The sequence below is a fragment of the Sesamum indicum genome, linkage group LG15 (genome assembly GCF_000512975.1).
Source record: "Sesamum indicum cultivar Zhongzhi No. 13 linkage group LG15, S_indicum_v1.0, whole genome shotgun sequence".
Lineage (NCBI taxonomy): Eukaryota > Viridiplantae > Streptophyta > Magnoliopsida > Lamiales > Pedaliaceae > Sesamum > Sesamum indicum.
Genome location: NC_026159.1, coordinates 8171854 through 8199537, shown reverse-complemented (window position 1 = coordinate 8199537; position 27684 = coordinate 8171854). Strand labels below are relative to the sequence as shown.

Genomic DNA, 27684 nt, shown 5'->3' with positions numbered 1-27684 from the left:
ATCACCCCCACTACACCACTTACTCAATTGAATGCTTTTTTTTAGTATGCATCACTCCAAATATTCAATAATATAAGCTCAAAGTTGTTATAAGTCATATTTCAAGTTAGAACCAACAAAAAGAAGGAATTTAGTGTATCAATTGAATTTGAACAAGGATATAAAAAAGAAGTCACCCTAAACTCATTCCATAAATCTCAAATGGCGTCCTATTGTAGATCTATAAAGTGATAACATCATAAGAACTATATATTTTGAATGAAAAGATAAATGATTTTTTTTTTATGTGAATCCATTTATGCAGGACCTTCTAAACTGATATAATCATACATGACTTCAGTGAATGGCCCTTCACTTCTTACTTGTGTTAAATATATTATATTTCTCCCAACTACAAGTTTACTCCCTGCTACATCAATACTGTAAAAATGGTACGATCCACGAACGCCATGCCTTGCTAGTGCATTGTCCTTGCCTATCACCCCTGTGGTGAAATCTGGAGGTGATTTTCGATTATTGAGACGCACCTTCAAATATAAAAGTAGCCATTGATATTCCACATTACATAAACACACATGGTAACTAAATGAAAAGTATTTCAAGTAATTCAATGTTAATTCTTTCATGTATGTTATATTGACATGTGAAAAAACATACTAGATATATTGAAAAATGATCTTACTTGTAACTCAGCATTATTTGCGGATGCAAGCGCCAATTGTAGAGTGTAATTTGCCCCTTGAGAGACATTTTTGAGGTCAAACAAAATTTGCCATATTGTTGGTATGAACACATCATTTCTCACTTTCCTGATGTTGCAATACTTATGATTTCAGTAGAGCTATTGAGTAATATTTGTTTCTATCTTAGTAATCAAAATGGATAATATGCTAGAAATATATAGAAAATAGACAAAAATATATCTACAGTATGGTAAGGGGTTCTTGTTTGTTGTTTCACTATTTAATAAGAGATTAAGAAAATTTAAAGGGCTTCTGAAAGCTATATGTCTATCAAGAAGGATGCAAACTAATCTCTTGGATTTTTAAAAAGAGAAAGGAAAAAAAAAAAAGACACAAATAAATATTGTACCTTGTAACATGTGCAAAAAACCAATCTTTTGTATAATTACTGGTGCCAATTGTGAAAACTAGATCATTTTGTGGATACAAATCTTGATAACGAGTCCAAAGTCCATACTGTCGAAACCTGTTGATAAGAAAGAGAAATTATAGTAAGGAATCCACTACACAAAATACAAGCTTGATTTTGAGAGATTTTATCTAGGCGCACTATTTCTGAAATTTGATGCGAACTTTTCAATTTCAACTCTGTATTTATGTATCTTGAATTCCGGGCTAGGATCTGGAATAAAAAACTCAGCAGCTGAGCGATCAGGAATTCCAATCTCCCATAAAGTTGGACCTTTTCTTGGAGCCTTAAAAACCACATTTCTTGCCTTAACATTAGATCCTGGGTAGATAGTGATGTTAGACGAATATTTGTAATCCCCAAGGGTTCCGAAAACCCATGCAAACAAGTTGTAGGTTCCAGGTATCACATTTTTAATCAAGAAACTCCCGTTATGATTTGTTTGCGTCCAAAATTGATAACCCTGATAAACAAGTATTACTAGATTTAGTTAGAATCCAAGTTAAGGAATCATATATATATATTTTTTTTGTCTTTTTTCAAGAATGTTTTCTATAAAATAAACGAAAAGAAAAAGATAAACCTTGCTTTGAAACTGCCATGACCCAGTTGCTCCTGGTGAAGCCAATCCAACATAAGCTGAGGCTCCAGGCATGACATGCTTATTCTTGTACCTTAAGAAAAATAGATATTTTTTGTCATTCTATTACAAGTATATAAAAATTGAGATTTCTTTTCGGCCTTCCAATCTTTGATAAAAAGGAAATAATAGTATAAACAATTAAAGGATATTTTAATGAATAATATTGTAAATGAAGATGGTTACTAATTTATACCTTCTCCTTATTTGGGAAAAATAACTAAAATTAAATATATTTTATTCAAATTTCAAGGCAATAGGTTCTTACAATATCAAAGGGGTGTCATTAGTGTAATAAAATACTGTTAATGATGCAAAATTTATGATATAATTATATTCATATTTTTGTTGAAGTAATACATACCAGTCATCAACAAATAATTGGCCGCTTACAGTTCCCCTTTTATTGGCTTTAACAAAGTCTTCTGAAAGTGGGAAGCTATATGGCCAGTTTTCTATCTCCTTTTGCATCTGATCAGTGACAACCCCAACCCCCATCCCCAATCCCCACAACCCAATCCCAAAAAGAAGAAAATAGAATGAGCAATAATTAAAAATATATAATTTTCTCTAGATGCATCATGTTGCTTAACAACAATCCATTAATCCAATCTCCAGTACTATATACATATCAATAATGGTTGAAAATCAATAATTGAAAGTTGTTTGATTGTTTTGAATTTCATGAGTATGGGCAAATAGCATTTTTCATATCATAACTTAAGGGTTTTTTATTTTTTTGTCTCATTGGTTATGAGATTATCACTTTTGATTTATAACTTTAAAAATGTAACACTTTCGGTTTGATCACATCTTTTTGTTAGATACTTAAAGAAAAGACCACGTGGCCATTAAGTGAATGAAATAAAAGTGCTACTTGTTAAAAGTTATGGGACGAAAAGTGAAAATCTCGTAACTAATGGACTCTTGTAAAGGCCCTAATAGCACACTTTAAAATATCTAACAGAAATGTGGCATAGGGCTAAAAATGTTACTTTTAAGAAGTTACAAAACCAAAAATATTAATCCTATAACTAATGAGACCAAAAATAAAAAGACCATATATAAGTTATGGGTTGAAAAGTGTTATTTACCCTCATGAATGTGAATAGTGTGTAAAGCAACAACTAGTTTTCAATAAAAATTAGTACCCTTTGTTTGGCATTGTTCCAGAGGAGAGAAGGATCGGAATTTGTAGAAGAATTTGTGTTTAGATAAACGAAAACTGGGCCAAGAACCTTTTTCCAATACTCTTCAGTCTGAAATTTGAGATCTATATCTTTTCCAACGTAATGTCTGCTCATAAATACCTTTGACATGGACAACGTATTAGTAACAATAAGAAATGTATACCATAATCAAGAAATCTCTCATTTTTAAATTTAGATATGATTTGCTATTATGTGCTTCAATTTCATCTTATCCTTTTCATTTTCATATAAGGAAATAATGTAGCTAAAGGAACATGGGTGTAATACAGAAACACTCCCTATCTTTTGTAAAATTACAGTTAGACCTATGAGGATTGTCAGTGTATTGGTTTCCAAAAGGATGTTTTTATAAGCTTTGCTTTTGAATAGGGGGCTTAGTTGCAGTTACATCTTAACCTTAGGGAGCGTCGCTGTAATTCTTCAAAAAGACAAAAAGTGTTTGTGTATTTTAGCTTACCGTCATATGATGTTAAGTAATTTACCCAATAACAAAGACTTTTTATCCGTTTATTTTCTACAAAATCATTATTTAGCAACTAATTATACTTACAGCAAGCACAGTTGGACCAACATGAGAAGTAAGATCTTGTTTATTAGGTCCGCCTGTACGAAACTCATTGCTGGGTGTTATCATCCAGAAACCCATGTGAGGATCACTGCTTATCCACCCATGAACTTGGCTGTCTTGGTTGTCACATGAGTAGAAGTACTTATCATCCACCTAATTTATAAGAACATAATCACGCAATCATGCCATGAGTTTGATCCACTTGAGCATGTTTACCTTAAAAGCATTGAATTTTTTTATGTAATAAGGAAAAACAAACTACTAGAGATTTAGGATCAAAATGCAAATTTGGTCCATTAATATAAGTGGCAGTTTCAGTCCAAATCAATGTTGATATTTGCAATAAAAAACTACAATTTATGAAAAATGGTAATTTTGGTCCAAAAAACTCTAATTTGGCTGGAATTTGCCTTGCATACGACACCTAGAAATTGAGGAGTTTTAAACTTTTCGGCGAAATTGAATTTGTTAGACAAAAATTGTAATTTTTCATAAATTATAGTCCTTTATTACAAATCTTGAATTAACTTGGATTGAAACTGTCACCAACCCTATGTTAGTGAACGAAAACTGCATTATTCCTTAATGCAATTTCAGTCAGAAATAATATAACTTTGGTCCACTAACATACGAGTGGTGGCAGTTGCAGCCCACACGATCTGCAATAAAGGGCAGTATTTCATAAAAATGACAATTTTGGTCCAACAAGTCCTAATTTGGGCGGAATTTATCACATGGCCTGCACACGAAACCTAGATTTTGGGTTTTTTTTTTTTTTTTTTTTAACTTTTCAGTCAAATTAGATTTTCTATACCAAAATTTCCATTTTTCATAAATTACAATCATTTATTGCATATCTTGAATTGATTTGAATTGAAACTACCACCAAAGTATGTTAGTTGACAAAAATTGCATTTTTTCTAGAGATTTATTACAACTTACTGTTGCAGTGTTAAGGAATAACAACATCAACTTCTGTTTGCAAGTTCTATAAAAAACCAAATTTGAGGTGTCATGTCTACTTTTAAATGTTAAATTATGTCTCCAAATAAGAACTAGAACAAAAGAATTTACCTCCCCTTTGAACTCGGGATTGGTTGGATTTGTTAAGAGGACAGCTTCCTTATAATCAAGAATCTTGCCAGTAAGACGATCACCAGATGTTGGCATAATCCTTTGCCTCTCATTTGACATAGCCATGTAGTGAAACCTTCATATGGAAATAACTATATACTTGGACCATTTTTAAGCAAGAAAAGTGTATATACAAACTAAAAGAAACGTGTTTTTAAGTTTACTTGTCTTTCCGAAGCTTGAAGACAATTCTTCCTCCTTCGATGTCAAATGCGGGCCATCCCTTTAAACGTTCGAGCACAGCATATGAATAGAATCCAGGCGAGCCGCGCAGCATTACATATCTTATTTGCAAATTGAAATTCAAAATCAGATATTTGTGAACTAATAAAGACTTATATGAAATTTTTGGCATAGATGAGAAGTTAGGGTAGGTACGTATATACTACATACCTTTTATCAACGTTTAAAGGAGCGTTTGAACTATTAGAAGTCCATATTCTGGTAAATGAAATTTCTATTTGATTTTCGTTTTCTACTATGATCTTGTAACTTGTTCCTTCTAAGCTGCAAAAACAACAAGATCCAAACATTTTTGGATATTTATAACATTGATAGAGTTATATATATGTGTGCGTGCTAAAATAATATGAAAGATTAAACGTATTTTTTATCACGTTACTTAAGTTATTTGGCATTTTCGTCCTTTGAACTTTTCAGAGTAGGGTTTTGGTTCAGCGGCTTTCTAATTTTTGCGATTCCAATCCTTTTTTTTTCATTGAGGACAAAAATGCATTAGTAGAAACAATATGTAAGTCCAATTTTAAAAGGTCATGTGAAATGCACATGCATTTTGTGGTGAATTCCATTAAAAAAGGGACAGAAATCAGAAATACTAACTTAAGAAGTTAAATGACGAAAATGCTAAATGATCAAAATTACGAGACCAAAAATGTCACTAAACCTAAGATAAATGCTTACTTGTCAACCAATGTGCCACCTTCTGGTACCTTGCTCCAAAAAATATTCCAGTGCCTGCAAATTTAGTGCAATGAATATTCGTTACGCAATTAAGCTCTCATATTTAATCAAGAAACAAGCAATTGGGGTTGCAATTATGTGTGCAGCATACTATATATCTGAAACCTTTCTACATATATATTCTCAAATACACACACTATGAGGGAAAAAAAAAAAATACATTAATTATGACGGAAATTTGTGGTAGATAACCTGAAAAATTCATCACAACATTGAAATTGTGACGGAAATTCCACAATAAAAAGGATGCCGCTAAACCACCTGTCTCAAATCACCTTTGAGAGACATTCGTATATATTGAGGATTTGCGACGGGCGATAAGAATACGTAACAAATCTACTAGGCTAAGTTCGTTTCATTCAGACAGGAGTTTTACGACGAACAGATATTGTCGTAAAATTTTAAAAAAAAATTGTGAAAAAAATTGGGAGAGTTGTCCGTGTGTGTTTGTGTGGGTGGGTGAACCTTATACTCAAACAAACCCCGAAAAAGAAAATCATATGGTAATTTGTTTACCCTCTGTCATCTTCTCTACGATCTTGTGTGTCGAGCAAATTGTCACTCCCTTTGTAAGTCACACTGGTGATTGCACCACCTGGTACTGTCAGTGTTATGCTGACTAATCCATTACTCATTACAACCTGCAATAAATGTTAGAGATTTTGTCAGCTACATAGTTAATATGTTAAATAACAGCGGGTTCTTCAAATTTATTATAATTATGAATGTATCTCGTTATTAGAATTATAAATACCTTTCTGAAATTAATAAATGTCTAATAACAAATACCTCCCTATAATTGGTTGCCACGAGGGATTTTTGTTAGATCATTTTTAATTTTAAAAAGATATTTATAATTTTTCAAATAAGAACGAATAACTGTAATTATGGCAAATTTTCAAAAGAATACATTAGAATTTAGTCTAATTTAAGACATGCATGTATTCATCAAACCATAATTAAATTGTTGTTGGTCAATGAGCAAGATTAGCTTTACATGCTGATCCTGTCGAAGCAATTGCACAGCCGGAGATGACAAATCAACTTGATTATTGTCTTCCATAAGCTTTTTACTGCAATAACGAAGAGCCCATTATCATATTATAGAGGGAAAATTGCAGTAACACCCCTAAAAAATGGTCAAAACACTCAAAAGACGTTTATACTATCGGTAATTACACTGACACACTTATCATTCGTAAAGTGATCGGAAAAGGCAAAAGGACTTGTTTGCCCCTCTTGTCATGCAGAGTAATATGTTTATATATAAAAAAGAATGTAATTTGTCAAAATTGTTGACATTTAGTCCTTTATATTTTTTGGGTAGCAAAGGTTCTATAGTTTTTTAATTTTTTATAATTTTAATACTTCAATTACTCAAATTTGTAAAAATTGTCAGGAAAAAAAATGTGACCCACGTGCTTTTTTTTTTTTTTAATTTTGGACTTTTGTTCCCATTAATCAATTTAATAGACTAAAATTATAAAAAATTAAAAGATCGAAACTTAATTCCTAAAATTTTGACAGGAACTACGGTTTGGTCAACTTAATTATAATACTTGATTCGTCCTGAATTAAGTGCTTCGCTTAAGTTGGGATGGGCTGTCGAGTTTTAATGAAAGGAATATTTTATAATTCGTTTTTTAAAATTTATTATAATTATAAATATTTTTTAAAATTAATTATTATTTGACAAATACTCTCTTGTGACAGTTCATTATGAGGGGTTTTCGTTAGACGTCCATAGATTGAATATTTATAATATTTTAAATAAAGAAAAAATATTTTATAATTATAACACATTTCAGAAAATCCCGTCATAATTTATCCAAACAGTTAACCACCTTAATTGAGATAAATATAGCGGGTTTAACTCAATCCAATTCTTTAATAATATTAAAAAGCTAAAGAAGAAATGAAGTAAAAATAGAGCTGTAGGCTGCACAGGTCTATATACGTACCTATGCAAACTCTGGGAACAGCCAACCAAAAAGAATAACTGCAGAGCCACTCCCAGAATCAAGTAATGATTCCACCAATGCCGTTGCCGGGCCATCAATCTTCCCATTCTTTCGATCATTTCCAGCACAATTTTCGCCAAAAATATCATGAAAACGGAAGGGAAGAAGAGTTCAAACTTAGTTTGATTGAACAGTAGAAAATGAAGCTGATAGACACTGCTATGCTTCTTATAAGGGATTAGGCAGATAGATTGTTGAACTGAATTTCTCCTAACAAACAAAAATCATTAGTCTGATGAGGCCTCAGGGACTCTATATATAAGGGTTTTTCGTCTCTTTTTTTAGGAAAAAGAAAAATGAATTTTGTTTATAATAAATCGAGGTATCGGATTTTATGATAAACTTTTGGTTTCTTTTACTGCTCAGGATTCCAAATATTCGGTCAAGAATTGTATGTATAAATTTGAATTTTCAAGAAGTTGTAATGGGTTTAATTTCTATCAGATTCTTATAATATAAAAGGGTTTAATGCAATTTATTTATATGATATTATAAATGAGCAAATCATCCATAAAAAAAATAGCAATTTACCTCCTGTGCTTTTTAAAATAAGGCAATTTACCTCCCTGTCTAAAGAGGTAAATTGCTTCATTTTAAAAAAATATGAGATAAATTACTGCATTTTAAAAAATACAAAAAGATAAATTACTGCATTTTAAAAAATAAAAAGAGGTTACTTGCTTCTTTGCAATATGACAGGCGTTACTTGCATTTTTCCCCAACGTAAATGTAATATATATTCATTTAATTAGAAGATATATATAATCTTGAAGTCAATTACAGAATATAATCTTGAATGCTTGTGTTTTTATTTTAGGAATATTTCATTGAAATAATTCAATAATTACCATAACTAGATTTCCTGATATAGAACTTTTCATGATTAGATTTCCAAACCCTATTTACTATAAGTACTGAGCCAGGCTCTTTAATTTTTTAAATAACTTTAACTATATATCGTCTGAATTCTTTGATAAATTTAAGTAAACTTTGCGGTTATAATTTGAAAGAAAACTTGACCAAATTATTTGTATTCAGCAAAGAAAAATGGTCAATTTGACTTATTGATTATAGACAGGGAGTTATTAAGACAGACATGGGCAGTATAATCTTTGACCAAGCGAATGCATCCATCCATAAAATGAGATTACGTACATATTATATATATTTACATATATTACAGGATTATGAATAATTTGGAATCGATTTACATTTCTTAACTTTTTTATGATATCCATTATAATTCTATAATTACATAATGTAATATTATTGAATTGTTTATATATACTAACAAGTAATTTGGAATAAAGTTGAATGATGGTGGGTTTCTGATGAAAATTGGAACAAATTAATCTGTATTTACGGATGTCAAATGGGGTGGTTGAGTCGAGTTCAAAATAGATCGGGTCCAAAATAGATCAGGTCCAAAATGGGGTCAAATGAAGGGACTCAATATAGGTCCGCAAATGAATCGAATCGGTCAGTATGAATCATTTTATTAATTTGATTTATAAAAGTTTAAGAATTTCAACACAATGAAAAAGAAAAAGTCAGTATCTGGACTATAAAATAAATAGCTATTACTTGTAATATAATACGACTAAACTTACACCCTCACCTATTTAAATAAATAAATTAATTTATTTTATTTAGATTTATAGAAAATTTTCATTTTAGTAAAACTTAGCTATAAATAAAATAGAGGACAACTAATCTTTTAATTTTAATAATTTTAAATAATTTATGCAAGTGCCATAACTTTTTAATTTAGACTTATAATCTATTAACTAATTTTATTTATATATTAATTAAATAATTTAATATTTTAGTTATTAAAAAATACAATTTTATATAGAGATTCAATAAAAAAAGGTTAATAAAATAATTTAAATTTAAATTAAAAATTGGTAAAAATAAAAAAAAATATAGGTCATATTACTCATCTTCATAAATATTGTTTTGATACCGCTTCTATATTTTGATAATTACAGAAATACCCTAAGTGCATTTCTGTCCTTGAAAATTATTTTAAAGGTTGACCTAGTCAACATGGGCAATTTAGATTTTAAAAGCTGCCAGAAGTAGTTTTTGTAGTTTTTCAAAAGGTAGGGAGGTTTGTGTCAAAAGACAATAAGTGAGGGGGTTTAAATGTAATTATCCCTACAAAATAATAAAATCACACAAAGATATAAAGAGTGTGTGTGTGTGTCTAAAAGTCTCAAAGGTTCTATTCAAGATACAGTTTTGGTATGTATGCGACTATCGTGATTCCTCAAGCCCGAATACTAATTTCCTACTATTGGAGCTGGAAGTTCTAGTCATACCGTCCAATCCTCTAAGGTTTTCATATGACGATTCACATGAGTCAGTTCAGTCAGTCGACTACATTGCCAACTAACTCACTAAAATTTCATAGACGACTTTTATTTCCCGCCGATGAAACATGGCACTACAAAACTTAGTGCAAGTCACAATAAAACTCTTGATACATTGTCTTGAGATACATTGTCTTGAGATCATCGACTTGGAACGTTTCAAATCAACCCTTAAGAGCTGGTCTCTTAGTAGCCAACCTATGCGCAAACCAACTCCACGAGTTTGACCTTTCGATCTATGGATATTTATTACGACATTGAAACATCATTTAATGTAAATAGTAAGCACAACAATCATATAAGTCAATAATGAATACTTACTCTATTCATCTGGATAATATACATTGAGAAAGATCAATGAACAACAATCATTCCAATTGGCTTTCTCGTCACCTATACAATCTCCCACTTGACCTGATAACCAATTACCCGTATAACTCAGAACCTTCTAAGCATGAGCAATCTGCGATACCGACTAAGTATTGTAGGTCTACTATATTTTTCTACTGAAGCAACAGGGTCAACGGTCCCTCACCTATTCTTACCATCACTACCTGCAGATGGTAGTTATCTAAGAATTTTTACCGAATCTTGTGATGAGATCTCAAGCCCCGTGGCTTTTGTCCTAACTTAGTCATTAGCCTCTAAGGCAACTACTAGTTCGGTCATGCTAGGCATCACATCTATCCAATTGATGTAGTTTTCAATCCAAACCTTTTAATAAACGATTTCGAAAGTCACCGTACATTTGAATTTATGATGAACATCATGGTATCTATTCATGCTGCCTAGCAAAGATTTAGGAGATATCAAACATCTAAGCTTTCTCATCAATCTTTCGTGGTTGAGTCTTGAACAGCTTAACTCTCTATGTAGGAATCCGACTCATTTCATGGAGAATTGCGTGAATGATGCTCGTGCTTTAATGTTTTCCAACATCTTAAATTCATTCCAAATAAATAAGACACTACACACTAAACAATTAAAACACTAGTATACTTCGACTGACCCTAAAATCCATTACAGGGCGAGTCATACTCCATACGAGCTTGTCAAAATGAATATTCCAGTTACACAAAATCTCAAACCTAGTTTCAGTTTCATGACAGATCTTACGGCTCCATGCCGTTGATCCAAACCTAATGTCCAACATCGCTTCTCTATGTATTATTTTTATCATAATCCAATTGATCGGATCGATTCAGAGGCCTTTACCATTCAGGTATCTGAGGTGTTTTGGCCATCCCTCGAGGAACTGAAATATAGTTAGTGGAATTAAGCCGATTACAAATTATGTTTGTATTATTCTATATGAAACTTGCACAAATCAGACTCGAAGTCTGATTTGTCTCCCACTAGTCCCTTGACCTATGCAAGACCTTCCCATATGCTCTAGGACTTTAAGAAACATGTTTGCCAAACCATATCTTATACGACAACTAGATCACGACTACCAGGAAATGCCATGTTTGCAATCTTTTCCTAGTCTATGTCTAGATGGGTTAAGGTAATTCAGTGAAAACTCGATTAAACAAAATCCAACAAGATTTAATTTCTCTTTTATTAGCTACCACTCAACAATGGTTCTTTCAAGAAGATTCCATTCTCAACTGAATATTCAAGAACTCCCACTCAAATACACTCCCCTTTGATCCCATTGAAAAATGTGTAATTTTATAGCCAATTTGGTTCACCATTCTAAGTCTAATTCCCAAACCTACCTAAGGTCCTTAGACTTATGAACCTCTTGATACAAGCCCCTTTTGATCCCATTAAAAAATATTTAACTTTGGCCCTGTGTATTCAGTAACCTACAAATGTCTAACTGGATCCAATCTAATAGACCATTTAATAAGTCCACTTTGTCCAATAAAGAGCTTTACTGTCTTTCTTTCTTATAAATAACTTGTAAGTTAGTCAACTCAATATGTCTATCGTTGGACTTTTTGAATCTTCCAATTTCCTCATCCTTAACTAGAGGAAACCATTTTAGCCTATGGATGTCAAATCCGTAAGTTAATCTTGATTATCCATTTTTACTCATTTGATATTGAGTGTTCATAATCGAATTATAGGATAAAGACAGCTGTGTATCCAACTTAGCAGACAAGAATAGTCATTCTTTGTCAAGTAAAACAATTTTTATTGATCAAATGTACGTGATGTAAAATTTGTATGAAAAAATGAATATACTTTGATCATGCTAGGTTAAATAATTTCCTATCAAACTCTATCCTAACATTGCTATGATAAGCCTAACAAGTCCCAATCCTTTGCAGCAGCAACATCTCGATCATTGCTAAGCTTTAGGACCGTTAGTCTTAGCTTTCTACTTTTTATCACAACCTCCAAACCATTTGCAGATTACGAATAATTGGTATCTAATACCAAAAGTATAACAGTAAACATGTTATTACTCAAGTTCAAATGTCCCTTCATTGGAGAGGAGTTTACAACACTCTATCTTCCAATGTCCTTTTTATGGTAGTTAATGCATATATCATTTGGAATCTTTGACCGGCCAACCCTCTCCCTCTTTCCTTTACCTCCCCCTTGTAGTGTAACAGGATCAACACTCGAAGTGCTAGCAGCAGTTGATGTTGTTTTAGCTTTCTTTCTCTTTTCGGCTTCCAACATCCTTGTCTTTCACTTTAAAATTCGAAATCTCTCTCACTAGTACTGACATTGTAGATTTTTCAATCGTGGTCTCTTACTAGACCAACATTTTCATCAATTTATGAAGGTTTTTGTCAAGCCCATTCATGTTGCAGTTGACAATAAATGCGTAGAATAAGGGAGAAAGAGACTGAAGGACCACGTCATTGTACGTCTCTTTTTCAAGATCAGCTTGAGGGCTTTGAGCTCCCACATAAGGGATAGCATCATCATTCCATGCTCCTATACAAATGATCCTTTAGTTACTTTAGCTCCAAAGAATGACTTCATTGCAGCATATCTAACACACTAATTCGGGACCGCACAGACTTCTTGCATTCAAACATACTCGACCCACATCATCCGGTCTTTTGTACTGCTTATAAATCTTGTTGGTCATCGAGACTAGTATGATGTTGTGGACCTGCCGGTGGTCAGCATGCAACTTCTCGAACGCCAAGCATTCTTCAGTATTTGACCCTTGTGGCAAGGTTTGAGGAAGATCAATATTCAGAATGTAAGTTTGGTTTTCAAAATCTAAGACTATCTTAAGATTTTGCAGTCAATCGTTGTAGGTTATTCTATCAAATTTACTAGCATCAAGTATTGAAGTTAGTTGATTCTTAGACATTTTTCAATAAAACGAAAAAATAGTAAGTAGATTATAGTAATATTAAGTTCAAAGGACTTGTCTTTAGTCCTTAACCTCTTCCATTATTTTTGCGAAAACCCATCCCTCTCAAATGGGGTTTTGGAAATAACCATTTCCTAGTGGACTTAAATGCAATTCTCTACGCACCGCTTTTACGATTCACATAAAAAAAAGTCTTGTAAGCATTGTTTTCAGAACTAGACCAGGGATCAAACCGGTCAAGTTATTGGGTTACTAGTCCAACCGAATTAAAAAAATCGATTGATGCGGGCATTGTAATATACATACATATAACATATAATACATTATACACCAATAGATTACATAAATACAATTTATAAATTAATACAATTTATAATAATTTGACAATAAAAAGGCACAGATCTCTTTAAGGAAGCAAATTAAGTTAACATTCAAATTAACTAACAAAAATTTAAAATTGGAAAGCTCCCAAATACATTATATATGAATTGATTAAATAAACAGGTTAGTTATAGGGCTATAACTTGTCATGGTAGGAGCATTCCCTCGTGTAGCAGTCTCACCAGTGTTCGTATCCGCATAAGTGTAGTTGTATGAGTCCCTCGCCAAAAATCAGTCTTTTTATAAGTGGGATCCCCCAAGCATTTTTAGGATTTACTAAGATTTTTGGTATTCAAGTTCGTGATGTTCCAGTTGGTAATCATAATCTATCTGTTTCAGACTCTATAGGGATAGTATATTTTAGCAATCTTTGCCTTCATATAATTTTTTTATAAAAAAAATTCAAAAAAGATTGGAGAAACATGGCATTTTTTTGCTTCTCATTTTATATATTTTACTATATTTGTTAGTGAAATATATATTTTATCATATCATTAATTTTTAAAATAATTATCTAAATTGACTAGATTGGGCTTTGTTTGTACTGATTTTTGATTGGGCTCGATCTCGAATTGGGTTGATAGGCCCCAATTTTATGGCCTTGACCAGGGTCGGACACATGACCAATTCTCGGTCGAACAGATTGATTCTGTCGATTTTGAAAATAGTGTTTGTGGGAGGTATCCTGTTCCAAGTGAATCATATTAATTGACGTTAGGCCCGACCCATCAACTAAATTATATCTCATTCCAATCGTGTTACAAGTCACGAGTTATTTTAATTCTTAGGACCCCAACACATATATATATATATATATATACATATATATACTTATCAAAACTCAACTAAATTCCTCATTCTTCCTACGTGGGACAAATAAACACTATTTTTCATTTTCAATCTAATATATAAATTAACTTTTAAATTAGCGTCCAATTTATGAGATAATTTTGTTGGTACGAATTAGCATTTCATAATAACAATTACAAAATAATGTACAACATGATCTCCTTCAGAACACTAAGTGGAACAATAGTAGCAAAACTAGACCTAAATTCAATAAAAAATACAAGTATAACTAATTCCTGCTAGCTCCTATAAGTTGGAGCATATTACGAACCCACATGCACAAAAATAATATATATATATAAGCAAATAATTTCATTTATGTTTTTGAGTTTGATTATTCGATGATGGTCCTTCAAGACGGATATAATCATACATGATTCCTCTCCAAGGGCTCAAACCTCTTGATTGAGTCAAGAAGATTGTATTAGTACTGGTGACAAGCAGTGAACCTGGTACGTCGACACTATATAGCCAGTATAATCCATGAATTCCATGCCTTGCAATTGCATTATCCCGGCCTATGAGGCCTGTAGTAAAATGAGGCACTTCTGTTGTTTCATCATTGATCCGAACCTAAACGTTATAAAATAGAAGGATCAATTTATTTTCTCGAAATAAAAGTTATTATATCCAAGACACAAAATGGAATGAAATAAATGGGTTAATTAACACACTAATAACACAACATACACTTGAAAAGTACAAAGGCAAGAAGACAACTCCTTAGCTTTTGAGAAAGAAGCTTACTATCAGGAGAAATGCATTTTGGTTCTATAATTACAGGAGGTGGCACTTTCGGTTCTCCGATTTGAATTTGCAATTGAGGACTATAATTAAAAAAAATTAGTATATTAGTTTAGATGTCACTGAAAAATGAAAAATTCACTGGAGATTAGCGCATTTGGCATGTGACTCCTTTAATTCGAGAATTTTTAATTTTTCGATCAGTTTTGCTAATGTGGCATTTTTGCCCTAATGACATTTGGACTAAATGTGTCACGTCCTATAGTTATGACAAAATTGCATTTTTCCCTTTGCGTTCCTCATGCCACATCAGTAAAAGTGGTGGAAAAAAAATTACAAAGTGCCAAATTAATTAAATCACATGGAAGGCATGTGATCATTTCCGACCAATTTAACTTTTTCTGGCAAGATTTGATCTAAATATATGCCATTTCTTCTTATTACAATCCTCAATTGTAATTTTCAAATCGTACAGGAGTTAAAGTTCCACCTTTGTATAATTAGTGGACCAAAATTGCATTTTGTTATGCATACTGCCTCTCACTTCAAAAAGTATATATTATCCTCTTTTCCAAGTTCAGAGGGTCTATCACCTTACCCTTTTCTTCATTTTGCCTATCATTATTTTTACAAGAATTTTTGTTGCATTTAACCTGACAAGAAACATACTGAAAAGAGTTCAAGTTTACCTGCAATTCAGCCTCGTTAGCTGACGCCAGTGCGAGTTGGAGGGTGTAATTTGACAACTCATCCACATATGTAAGGTCGAACACAATTTTCCATGTGGTCGGTACGTATGTTTTGTTGTCTACCTTCCTACACTGACAAGGTCAGAACCAGTACTACAAAAATTTAAACAACTGAAAAATATATTTAACAATCACCTGTTCACATGAGCAAAATACCAATCAGTCTGATAAATGCTGGATTCTATTGTGTAAACTAAATCTTCAGGGTAGAGGTCTGTGTACCGATCCCATAAACCATATTGTCTAAATCTGTTGAATCCAGACAAAGATCATCAACACATTTCTTTTGTAGAGTGCAGCAGAACATACCTCAGAAGAACAAGTACTTACTTGTCGGGCTGGCTCACGTATAATTGGTTCATAAGCATTGGGTTCGGATCAGGCACAAAGAATTCACTAGCAGTACGATCAGGAATGTCGATTTCCCACAGAGTAGGGCCGTTTCTTGGAGGATCATACACGAGAGTTCTGAGCCTTATCTTGCTTCCTTACACAAAAGTAACCATTTCATGTTTCAGGAATTGCGTTGTTGTTTCTTTGTAATATGAAATTTTGTGGTTATTAGTGTTCTGAGAGGGGGTGAAATGCAATTAACCGTTAGATATACTACGCTTCATCACATTACAAAGACAAAGGTTAAAACATGTATTATGATATGTATAGTCATCACAAGTTAAAAGTTTTGTCCAAACCTGGCAGGACAGTGATTTGGATGTTATATTTGTAATCACCGATGAATCCAGGTACCCAAGCATAGAGACTATAGTTCCCAGCTCGAATGTTCTTGATTACAAAGTACCCCAATGCATTAGATTCTGTCCAGAATTGATAGCCCTGTAATGAAAGTCGAACAACTTTAGTTATATTTATCGAGACCTTGTGAAGAACTGAACTACTATTTTATTGAAGAATCAATGAATTGCCTTGTTTTCTCTTTGCCAAAATCCAGGGTCGCCTGAAGGAGCCAAACCGATATAAGCACCGTTTGCAGTTATAAGCCGTTCGTTGATGTAACTGGAATCCATATATGAAAGTTTGCTAGTTATTTGAAGCAAGAAGTCTGTTAACTAAACCACAGGAGTATGGATTGATTTAACCCCTCTAATTAAACTTGCAGACAATTTTTCTTGAATACTGAATTTAGCAAGGGAGAAGAACATACTTGTCACGAACCAGTAACCGGCCGGTCACTGTACCCCGCTGATCAGCGTATGGGAAGTCGTCCGAGAGTGGGAAATCATATGGCCACTTTTCTGTTTCTAGGAGCATCTGAGCGAACATCAATGTTAGAATGGATGATAAAGAAAATCAGATCTTCATGCAAGTAATCCAATAGAATTGTCACCAGTACCTGTTCTTTGGCATCAGCCCACAGTGTAAGTGGATCTTCATCAGGTAGAACTGAATTTAGGTACATATACACAGGGCCAAAGACCTTCTTCCATGGTTCACCATCGCGAAATTCTATAATTAAAGGCAGCCCTGCGTAATGAGTACTGAAGAACATCTGCATATACATTTCTATTATTAGTACATAATCCAGAAATTGTACCTCTTTCTGATATAATAAAGTTGTACTCGATCGTAGATGTAACTGGTCTTTTTCTGATTTTAAGCTCTTCATTCGTGCTCATGTTCCAACTTCTAACAAGTATTGTGGATATATGTTCAATGGAATATACATACGGAAAGTGAAATTGGACCGGCATGAGAAGTGAGATCTTGCTTGACAGGCCCTCCTGTTTTGAATTCATTGCTTGGAGTGATTACCCAAAATCCGGTTGCGGGGTCAGTGCATATCCACCCGTGGACTCGACTGTCCTTGTTGTCGCTCGAATACTGGTACTTGTCATCAACCTGTATTATAACATGCATTATCAAGTGATCACATTTCATAGTTATTGCTCCTGCAAAATCAGTAATAGGCACAAAACCCTCTAAACAAACAAACCAGAGCAACTACCACTCCTGAACTTTTAGAAAAGAAGCTCACTCACTCCCGCATCAGAGATTCGATTTTCTATTAGTGATTTCATAAAGGGTCATGTTGCATTTAACCCTATACGCATCAAAATTTACCTCTCCTCTAAGAAAAGAATTGTCTGGATTTGTTAGAAAAACAGCCTCCGGGTAGTCGAGAACTAGACCTTTCTCACGGTCATGAGTAGTCGGCATGATCCGTTGTCTATCATCAGATACCGCCATGTACTGAAACCTAAACATTAAATATCACAAAGCCATATATATAAGCAAATCTTGATTGAACTTATGTAGTTCTTTTCAAGCTAAGTACTAAACATAGAGCAGAGCAAGAGTGTGTTGTTTTTACAGATTGTGCTGAAGCTTAAACACTATTCGTCCTTGCGAGATATTAACATCAGGCCAACCCTCCAATCGCTCGAAAATTGCATACGAGTAAAATCCCGAGCAACCACGCAGCATTACAAACCTTTAGAATATATCAGGAAGTTATTAGCTATAGGTAAGGGAATCAATCTAACTTGATGAATGATCAAAAAACGGGGCGATGATCAAGACTTACAATGCACCTTTTGTCAATATTAAGGGGGAGTCCTGTGTCTGATGAAGAATCCCATGTTCTCACGAATGAGAGCTCGACTTGGTTATCTTCTTCTGTTATAACGTACACGTCGGTCCCTTCAAGCCTGGATCAAAACGCACCTCAGTTAACGACATGAGCTCATAGATTCGGTTTCTAGTTCGTTCTGCAAACAAATGCTTCTCAAGAGAAGAAGCAACACAGGAAGGCAACAAACGTAAGAGTCAAACATACTTGTCAAAAACGTCGGCTTGATGGTCCGGTTTGCTCCAGACGAGATCCCAGTACCTGCATTGTTTTGGAATCGTAAGACTTGTAAGAAATAGGGTGTCCAGAACTGATTCTTGGCTACCATAGCTCTAAATAATTGAACATTTCAAGAGTTAAAAATGACATGCATGCATAAGGTAGAAAATAGTGTACCCTCTGTTGTTTTCTTTGTACTCATACTCCAGTAAATTATCAATTCCATTGTACTCTATTCCGGTGATCATGCCCCCGGGAGTCGACAACGTAACGTTGAGGATGCCATTGTCCAATACCACCTGCAAATAAAGTGTGCATTTTAAGCCAAAAATCAACTGAAAATAACAATGTCACAATATTATTTAGGGATTATAACACTCCTTCGATATGAGATTTTGTGTAATTACAAGTAAACCTCATGTTGTTTTTAAAATTACATGTAGTACTTTTAAAGTTTGCTCCCCTCTAACAAGTATGTTCCTTTGTTAATCAAAATTCACTGAATTTGTTGATATTAGAAAAAAGACTAAATGAAAATCGATATTTACACTCGATTCACTTATTACTGATTTTTTGCTGGTCAAACAAATATTTTGTGACTAAACTACCTTTATAATGGTGAAGTTATACCTCCTCACATGCATTAATATGCGAAAATATGTAAAGGTAATTTAGTCATAAAAAATTTTATTTGACCTAAAGTAAATAAGTAATAAGTCAATCAGGATAAATATGAATTTTTATCCAATTTTTTTATTTTTTTTAGGGTCAAATTGTTTGTTAATATCATTAAATTTTGTGAATTTTGACTAACGAAAGGACTTATTTGTTATACAGAAACAAACCTTAGGGGTACTAGACGCAATAATCCAAACCAGAGAGGTCTATGCATAATTAAATCAAACTTCAAGGAAGAGAAGGTAATTATCTCTATTATTTAAAAACTATTCTTGTTAGAAAATAATCCATGCATATACTCAGGTATTTTATTATTAATTATCACAGTAATTCCATTAACAAAACGATGAGTATTAAACCAGAGGAATATTATTATCAGGTTTTTGAAAAGGGACCCATTATTTGGAGATCATTATAAGATAATTAAGCATGCATATTTATATATATATATATATATATATATATAAAGACGTTATACACAAGAAAAGGGGGAAAAAGGAGTGATAAAAATAATTAAAATGCGACTTTACATGGTCTTCCAATAAATGCAACTGGACTGGAGGGTAATAATTCTCATCGTCGCTAGTACTGTTCTTGTGAATCCTTCTGCAATTGAAATAAATAAACTTAAACATATAAATAGTACATAACATTGCATATTTCTTAGTCCTATTTAATGCAATTTACTCCTATGATATTGTAAATGTGCAAATTATTCCCTATGAAAAAAATAGTAATTTATTCTCTTGTATTTTTTTAAAATAAAGCAATTTATCTCCTGTAAATTGTTAATTTTTTATGGGGGTTAAATTGTCACATTTGCAATATTACAGGGGGCTAAATTATATTTTTTCTTTTCTTAGTCACACACACACATATATATATATATATATATAATCTGAATTTATAGTAATTATTACACGAAAAGTGGAGATAAAAATGGATTGTGGGCTTCTGAATCCCACCCAACACATATACGTGGAGAGTTGAAGGCCCGTAAAAGTACGAAAAGGCAGAATTTCACGGGTTGCATCAATAACTAACCACAGTATGTCTGTCTCTCTCACTTCCATCAAATAAAGTTAAAATCGCTAATTTGTTGTTTGCAATAACTTTTCAGCAAAAGTCGTAATTAAACAATGTAAAAATTGAAAGCACTTGAAATAAAAAGTGAAAAACTAAAAAAAAATTAAAATTTGAGTGCTTGAAAAAACAAATTTTAATATTTATAATTTTATTAATAAATTGTAAAAGTCTGTTAGATCAACTTAATTTAAACTGTTCAAAAAATAGAAACCGTGAAACAAAAATGCTCTTTTCAACAATAAGTTGATGAGTGCTTATTTCAGTATTTGCAAAATCACTCCTTATATATCTATCACCACAAAGAAATACAACAGTTAACCATAATTAATTTTCATGGTTAAAAAGAAAATAGCCCTAGTAAATAGTCATTGACCACGGCCATGCAACAGTTGTTGACCGTGGTATCTACGAAGGTGGCTAAAATATTTGACATGACTAAAAGCCATGGCAAATAACTTTTTCTTGGTGAAAAATCTATGATTTTGTATCGGTTTTATTTAACCGTAGTCAATAAAAATTATTTACCCAGATTTTATGTCCGTAGCTATTAAAATTTTAGCCAATAGTCATTTTTTTCTAGTGTATATACATATATTATTGATAAGAAAAATCGATCATTTGTTGCTTTTATTCAATACTAATGATCGAATCGCATATTCGATGTGTGTGCATAATTTAAATATTTTATTATATTCATTTATTTAAATCTAAAAAAAGATAAAATAAATAACTATCAACATAGATAAAATAAATAAATTAATATGCGCATCAACCAAAAACCTGCATACTCATAGAAAAATAATTTAGTCCGCACCCCAACTAAAATAGTTACTCTTAACGCTCTCGTACTTAATAAACAACATGTATAGATGTGCTATATTTTCTATGATGTGATCCTAAAATAATATTATTTTTTTTTAATAAATATCTTATATTTATAAATATATTTTCTAAAATTAAAAAAAAATGGGAATGGATTAAGGAATAAGTAGGCATTATTTCCTTGTTTAATATTCATAATTGTGCCTAAATTATACATAGGAATAAGAAAAACAAATGTTCTTAGTACCCGGAAAATTCTTGCTTATCACAATTACTATTGGATTGATCATTTTTTTTTAAATTGTATACGAATTATGTCATAAATATATTACACTTGTAATATAATTAATTTAAATTGGACCAAACCCAATTTAAATTGAAATTTTTCCTTTAATACTCAAAATTACGGCTGGATGGAACTTGGAAGTAAATAAAAGTGGTGTGTGGTGTGAGTGTGTGTGTGTGTGTGTGAGAGAGAGAGAGAGAGAGGGAGAGGGGTTGGATGTGGGAAAGCGGTTTGAGAGGTGAGAATGTAGAGGAATGGGGCTTTTTTGAAGTTTTGTTGGGGTGGTGATCACGGGAGTGCTACTGTGGGGTATAGATCTCTCGAACTTTCCCTGCCACATAATCATACCCCTACTGCACTCCCACTGTTATCCATGACCATCAACCTACAACACACACACACAAACCCCTGCGTATGTCTGTGTTTTCATGTGTGTATGTATTTGTACATGTGAGGGAGAGAGAGCTCTTTTCCACACCAAAATATGTTTGTGGAGGAGAAATTTGCAATTTCGACTTCAATTAACGGTGAATTGTAATATTAGTTCCATACTTTAAGAAAATATGACAAAATTAATCTTTTTGTTTCAATATTAGTCCCACAATTTGAAAAATATTACAAAGTTAGTTCCAAAATTAGTCCCGAATATTACAAAGTTAATCCCAAATATTACAATTTTCTGACTGTGGCAGTAATACTGCGACGTCTTCTAAATTGCATGATTAATATTAATTATTTTAAAAAATATGAGATTAATAATATAAATTAATTATCCTGTACTTTAGGACTAAAATTATAATTTTCTCGTTTGTGGAGGGTATAAGGGAAGGAGAGGGGCAGATGTCTTGAAAACAAACACACAAGACACTTGGAAGTTGGAACCTAGCACGGGTCTTGGGATTTGGTGGTTGCTGCTGTTGTTAGATCCCAAAGAGCAGCAATCATCAAATTTGTTTTGTTCCAACCTATTAATTATGAAATTCTCATTAATAATTTCATAAGTTACAAAAAATCTTATTTTTTGAATTTTCATCATATTCCATTAGTACTTCGATGGAAAGGCACGCGGTCGTTGTTGACGTGTCTTTTGATAAATATACTAATAAAATATGACGAAAAAGAGTAAAAATCAATTTTTTTTTGGACCTTAACAAATTATATATTAATGAGAATTATGAAACTTTAAGACAAATTGTACTGAACCTATGATTCAAATAAAAAATACAATTTCCAATTTTAGGTTGGTCATGTCCTGTCTATGTATGAAATCTCATATATAAATCTAATCAAACATAAAAGGTTAACTTCTCGAGACTGATCGGTCTCTGCATTCATCTTTTATTATGTTAGTTCTTGAACCAGACACACACACATATATTATCTTAGTAAAGAATTATCCCTATGCATGAGGCATGCATATATATAAATTATATTTTTAAAAATTTTAATTCAAATCGAGTTCGGATCAAATTTGATTAGGGTTCGTGCAGAAAGGATGGGTAATTAAACCCAAATTAAGCAAGAGTCTCTACAACATATACAAAAACATATTATAACACAAATTAAGGTTGGAATAAAACTTAACTGCCTTCTGTGTACTGCACATTGAGCAAGCAAGAAGAACTGGAGAAGAATGGCCAGCCAGCAGCTTCTATTCCACCCCATCTTCTTCAGCACCTGCACCTCTCCATCAACCATTCATTATTACCACTCAAGAATTGTGCCTTTCAGACATAATTTGTGCTGAGAGTTCACCTCTGCAGAAACCAAAGCAGGCAATGAGAGTTGCTGTTCTTGTAATGAAGGTTAGGGGTTGGATTGAGGTGTTGGAAAAGATTGGTTGAGAGTAATTTGTGGGCAAATATGTGAATCTGTGAGCAAACAGTTAGTGCAAATTCTGTAGAGGTTTATGTTCGTTTCAAGGAACTTTATGCAATCAAAACTGCCAAACACACACACATATATATATATATAGAGAGAGAGAGAGAGAGAGAATGCAAAAGAGCATTCTTGAATATGAATGTGTAAATATTTTTTCAACTTTTTCGGGAAACAAAAATTCCATCAATTAGCGTACTTTTTGTCGTTTCTTTATGGGTTTTTTTTTTTTTGGGGGGGGGGGGGGGGGGGTTTCTTGTGATGATCTATGCACCAAGAATGACTTTTGGTTGTTTAGGGGAATCAGCTGGTGGTTTTCTGATATTCTTTTCTTACAAGTGATCTATATTTTTTTGTTGGAAATAAATTATACACAAAATTATAAGTTTTGTTGTAATAAATGTTGGAGAGTATTATTTGAAAATAAAAGTAAAAAAGGGAAAAAAATATGAAGTTGGAGTCAAGTTTGGGGAGGAACTTATAAGTTTTGACTCAAATAAATTCAAGGGAAAATAGCATTCTTTTTCTTGTAATTTAGGCTCTTTCTATTTTTGATCCCATTAGTTACAAGATTCTCACTTTATTGGTCTCTAATTTTAAAGAAATAACAATTTTGGTCCTATGACATCTTTTCATTAAATGTTTAACGAAAAAGGCCACGTCATTGTCGAGTGCACAGGACCAAAAGTGCTACTTTTAAAATTATGGGAACATAAATGAGAATTTCGTAACATATGAGACCAAAAGTATAAAGGCTCAATGACCACGTACTATTTTTTGTTATATAACATAAATGTGTTATGGAACTAAAAGTATTTCTTTTTAGAAGTTACGATATCAAAACTGAGAATCCCTAGGAATAAAAGTGGAAAGTACCAAAATTACGGATGAAAAATATACAAGAATAGTTTAAAAGTATACACTGTAATTCAAAAAAAAAAATCAAAATTTTCAGATTTTTTTCAAAAAGAAAATAAATAAAGTTGCTAAGAGCTTAAGTTATTACAAACAATCCTCAAAATATAAAAGTATTAAGTTGCAGATCGTTCGCACATCATCTTAATTAATAATGATAACTATTTTTGTGAGGGCCATCGTTCGTCACAAAATTTCATTGTTTCAATCACTGTATGAACAATTTTTTGAATTTTTGGAATAGTTCAAAATTTGCTTGTTCCGAAATGTATTGCTTCAGCACCATCATTTTTTGAGCCAAACAATTAGTGAGATGAATTTCAATTATAAATTTTAAATTGGGTGAATTATACTTAAACCTCCTTCAAAAATGAAAAATTATACATTTCCTCAGAGAAATTTTAAAATTATAGTTGCACTTTTTTCGAAAAATCTTTCTTTATACCTGATACCCTTCCGTTAAAATTTGGACGAAAAATGCATACACTAACAAAAAACATTATATAAATTTTTGAAATCTACCCCTTATTTAATATTTTCATGTATATAATTTTTTTTATTTATTAAGGGATAAATGCAATATATATATATATGTGGAATGATATTAACATCATTATATATTTTTTTTCTTATAAATACAAAATTATTACATGAGAATGTTAAATGAGTGAAATTAAAATTTTATTTAATTTATTTGTTAACACCAACATTTTTTCTCCAAATCCTAACAAAAGAAAACCAGATGTAAATAATAAATTTTCGAAGGGAATGTAAGTATAATTTTAAAAAAAAAAATTACAGAAAGTATAATTTTCTATTTTAATAGAAAAATAAAGTGTAATTAATCCTTTGAAATTTATAATATCCAATCCATCAATCCAAACGCAGCCTAAACAAATCGGGAACTTTAAAGTTGGCAGGTGTTATATGATGGTTGGTTGATGGCTTTGCAATTGTCAATAGTTCTTGAAATCCGCATGTTAGCCACTAGCTAATGTTAATGGGACCGAAAAGGCAAAAGAAACATGTACACTACTTGCTGCGTTGATTTTAGTACAATTTCTTTCAAACCCTTTTGAGTTGGTTGTCCAAACTTTGACGATAAGCATATATCACTATAACTATTTATTAATTAATTTGGAAGGATTTATAGGAATTAATTTAATTATATTTAATAAATTATGGAAACACTCTTATTATTCATATTCATTTTTAGGGAAAAGTATTATTTTAGTCCGCCAAGTATATCTAATTTTAATTTTATTCCGATAACTATGTCCATTTTTGTTTAGGTCCAGTAACTTATGAAATTACTTACTTTTAGTCCTCTGGTAGATTTTCGGATAATTTTACCCCTATGAGTGCATATGGACTAAAACTGCCTTTCAAAGTTGCATAGAGGTAAAATTGTCCGAAAATCTGTCAGATGACTAAAAGTAAGCAATTTCCTAAGTTACTGGACCTAAACAAAAATGGACATAGTTATCGGATTAAAATTAAAATTAGGCATACTTAGCGGACTAAAATAATACTTTTCCCTTATATATATATATATATATATACTATATAGGTCTATAAATATAATTTCATCCAAAAAGAATAGTAACTAATGACGCTTAATTTTACTATAACAGAATATGATATTAGTGACAAAATATTAAGAAGGGATTTTAAAGTGGTCGCTAAAAATAGATATTAAGTGATAAAAATTGTGCATAAAGTTATCACTATAAATAATTAATGACACACTGTAGTGCATGACAACACAAATATAGTGAGAACAAATAAATTGTAACCATACATATGTCACTAATATTCTAATCCTACTTTAAACTAACCGATGAAATAGCGTACCTACCTCATAGGTTGTATATACTATCCCATAAATTAGAATTGTTCAGATCCTGGACCAGTAGTAATACCATGCTCTAATAATATAAATCAAACGTTATACATGATAAGATGATCTTATCATGTTTAATCACATGAACCAAACGGAGCCTAATTGTTTTCAGTGACAATTTTTTGTCAATAATTATTGTCGGTGATAATTAATTTTCACAAAATATATGACCATTAAAATCATAAAATTCATTATTTGGAGAAAATAAAAGTTTGTCACTAAATATGTATAATTAGTGGCGATATTAAAATTGTTACTTTATTATTTTGCCGCTAATCTTCTATTAACTTTTATTCTTTAAATATTTCTATTGTTGTAATTTCATTTCTTAATTAATGTTGTTATAGTAAAAGAACATACATACCTTACTTAGTATTTTTTTATTTTACAAATATTATTTATTACAAGCAAACATATAAATATTTATTTTCTTTTAAATTTTGGACATATGTGCGGACTGCGATAGTTAATATAAGAAGCAAAAAACTTTCGGCAATGGAATGTTACAATTTGGGATGTCAAGAAGAAAAAATGTGGAGCAGTAAGTTTTGAATATTGTAGTGGTGTTGAGCATAGTAGAATTTTTAAATATGGAAATAATATAATTTGTGGCTTTAAATTATATCCAGTTGGTAGTCTACTTTGAACCATTTTATATAAACTTGGCATATTAATATACGAAAAGTATTATTTTAATCCGTTAAATATGCCTAATTTTAAATTTTAATCCGATAACTATGTCCATTTTTGTTTAGATCCAATAACTTACGAAATTGCTTACTTTTAGTCTTTTGACAGATTTTCGGACAATTTTATCCTTATGCAACTTTTGAAAGGCAGTTTTAATCCATATGCACTCATAAGGGTAAAATTGTCCGAAAATCTGCCAGAGGACTAAAAGTAAGCAATTTCGTAAGTTACTGGACCTAAACAAAAATAGACATAGTTATCGGATTAAAGTTAAAATTAAACATACTTAGGGGACTAAAATAGTACTTTTTCCTATTAATATATATAGAACATATTTTTTATGTTTTAATATATTTTATTTAAAAAAAATTATAAGCTCAATCAAACATCTTCGAACTGTTCTAGCAACTGAACACTTGAAAGATAATTTATTCTTTTCATAAAATTCTACAGTAAATATTATATCAACATTGTTTTAGTCGTAATTGCGAGAGTTTTTATATGTCAACGACTGGTAGTAAAATGC

At 31.8% G+C, this 27684-nt stretch overlaps 2 protein-coding genes across 5 annotated transcripts; both read right to left on the bottom strand.

Annotated features, from left to right (window-relative positions):
* Positions 284–7912, bottom strand: LOC105178227 (probable rhamnogalacturonate lyase B). Its single transcript, XM_011101653.1, has 15 exons — positions 7648–7912; positions 6684–6759; positions 6203–6327; positions 5627–5680; positions 5099–5212; positions 4870–4989; positions 4646–4781; positions 3554–3724; positions 2944–3102; positions 2157–2263; positions 1736–1826; positions 1317–1615; positions 1093–1209; positions 683–809; positions 284–527 (listed from the first exon to the last, which is right to left on the bottom strand). Exons 1-15 carry the CDS (start codon positions 7794–7796, stop codon positions 297–299), a joined length of 2076 nt encoding a protein of 691 aa, XP_011099955.1. The 5' UTR covers positions 7797–7912; the 3' UTR covers positions 284–296.
* LOC105178225 (probable rhamnogalacturonate lyase B) lies at positions 14715–23801 on the bottom strand. 4 transcript variants are annotated; one of them, XM_011101651.2, is made up of 17 exons: positions 23528–23800; positions 23358–23449; positions 20109–20184; positions 19078–19199; positions 18889–18942; positions 18644–18760; positions 18424–18543; positions 18174–18309; positions 17781–17951; positions 17446–17601; positions 17257–17363; positions 17018–17108; positions 16787–16928; positions 16425–16581; positions 16230–16343; positions 16035–16161; positions 14715–15174 (listed from the first exon to the last, which is right to left on the bottom strand). In XM_011101651.2, exons 2-17 carry the CDS (start codon positions 23435–23437, stop codon positions 14914–14916), a joined length of 2031 nt encoding a protein of 676 aa, XP_011099953.1. In that variant the 5' UTR covers positions 23438–23449; positions 23528–23800; the 3' UTR covers positions 14715–14913. The 4 variants fall into 4 exon arrangements, with proteins under 4 accessions (XP_011099953.1, XP_011099952.1, XP_020554636.1 ...); XM_011101650.2 differs by having other exon boundaries at positions 23358–23800; XM_020698978.1 differs by lacking the exons at positions 14715–15174; positions 16035–16161; positions 16230–16343 and having other exon boundaries at positions 16435–16577; positions 23358–23801.

What these genes read in the sequence shown, in the direction of transcription:
- LOC105178225 (XM_011101650.2), bottom strand. Translation starts at nt 23,470, where the DNA reads ATGGTTGATGGAGAGGTGCAGGTGCTGAAGAAGATGGGGTGGAATAGA. An exon ending in TACAAAGAAAACAACAGAGG is followed by an intron (nt 18,943 to 19,077) that starts GTACACTATTTT and finishes AAAACAATGCAG; the next exon opens with GTACTGGGATCTCGTCTGGA. An exon ending in CCCCTTAATATTGACAAAAG is followed by an intron (nt 18,544 to 18,643) that starts GTGCATTGTAAG and finishes TATATTCTAAAG; the next exon opens with GTTTGTAATGCTGCGTGGTT.
- LOC105178227 (XM_011101653.1), bottom strand. Translation starts at nt 7,796, where the DNA reads ATGATATTTTTGGCGAAAATTGTGCTGGAAATGATCGAAAGAATGGGA. An exon ending in CAATTATTTGTTGATGACTG is followed by an intron (nt 1,827 to 2,156) that starts GTATGTATTACT and finishes ATTTTTCTTAAG; the next exon opens with GTACAAGAATAAGCATGTCA. An exon ending in TACAGAGTTGAAATTGAAAA is followed by an intron (nt 1,210 to 1,316) that starts GTTCGCATCAAA and finishes TCTTATCAACAG; the next exon opens with GTTTCGACAGTATGGACTTT.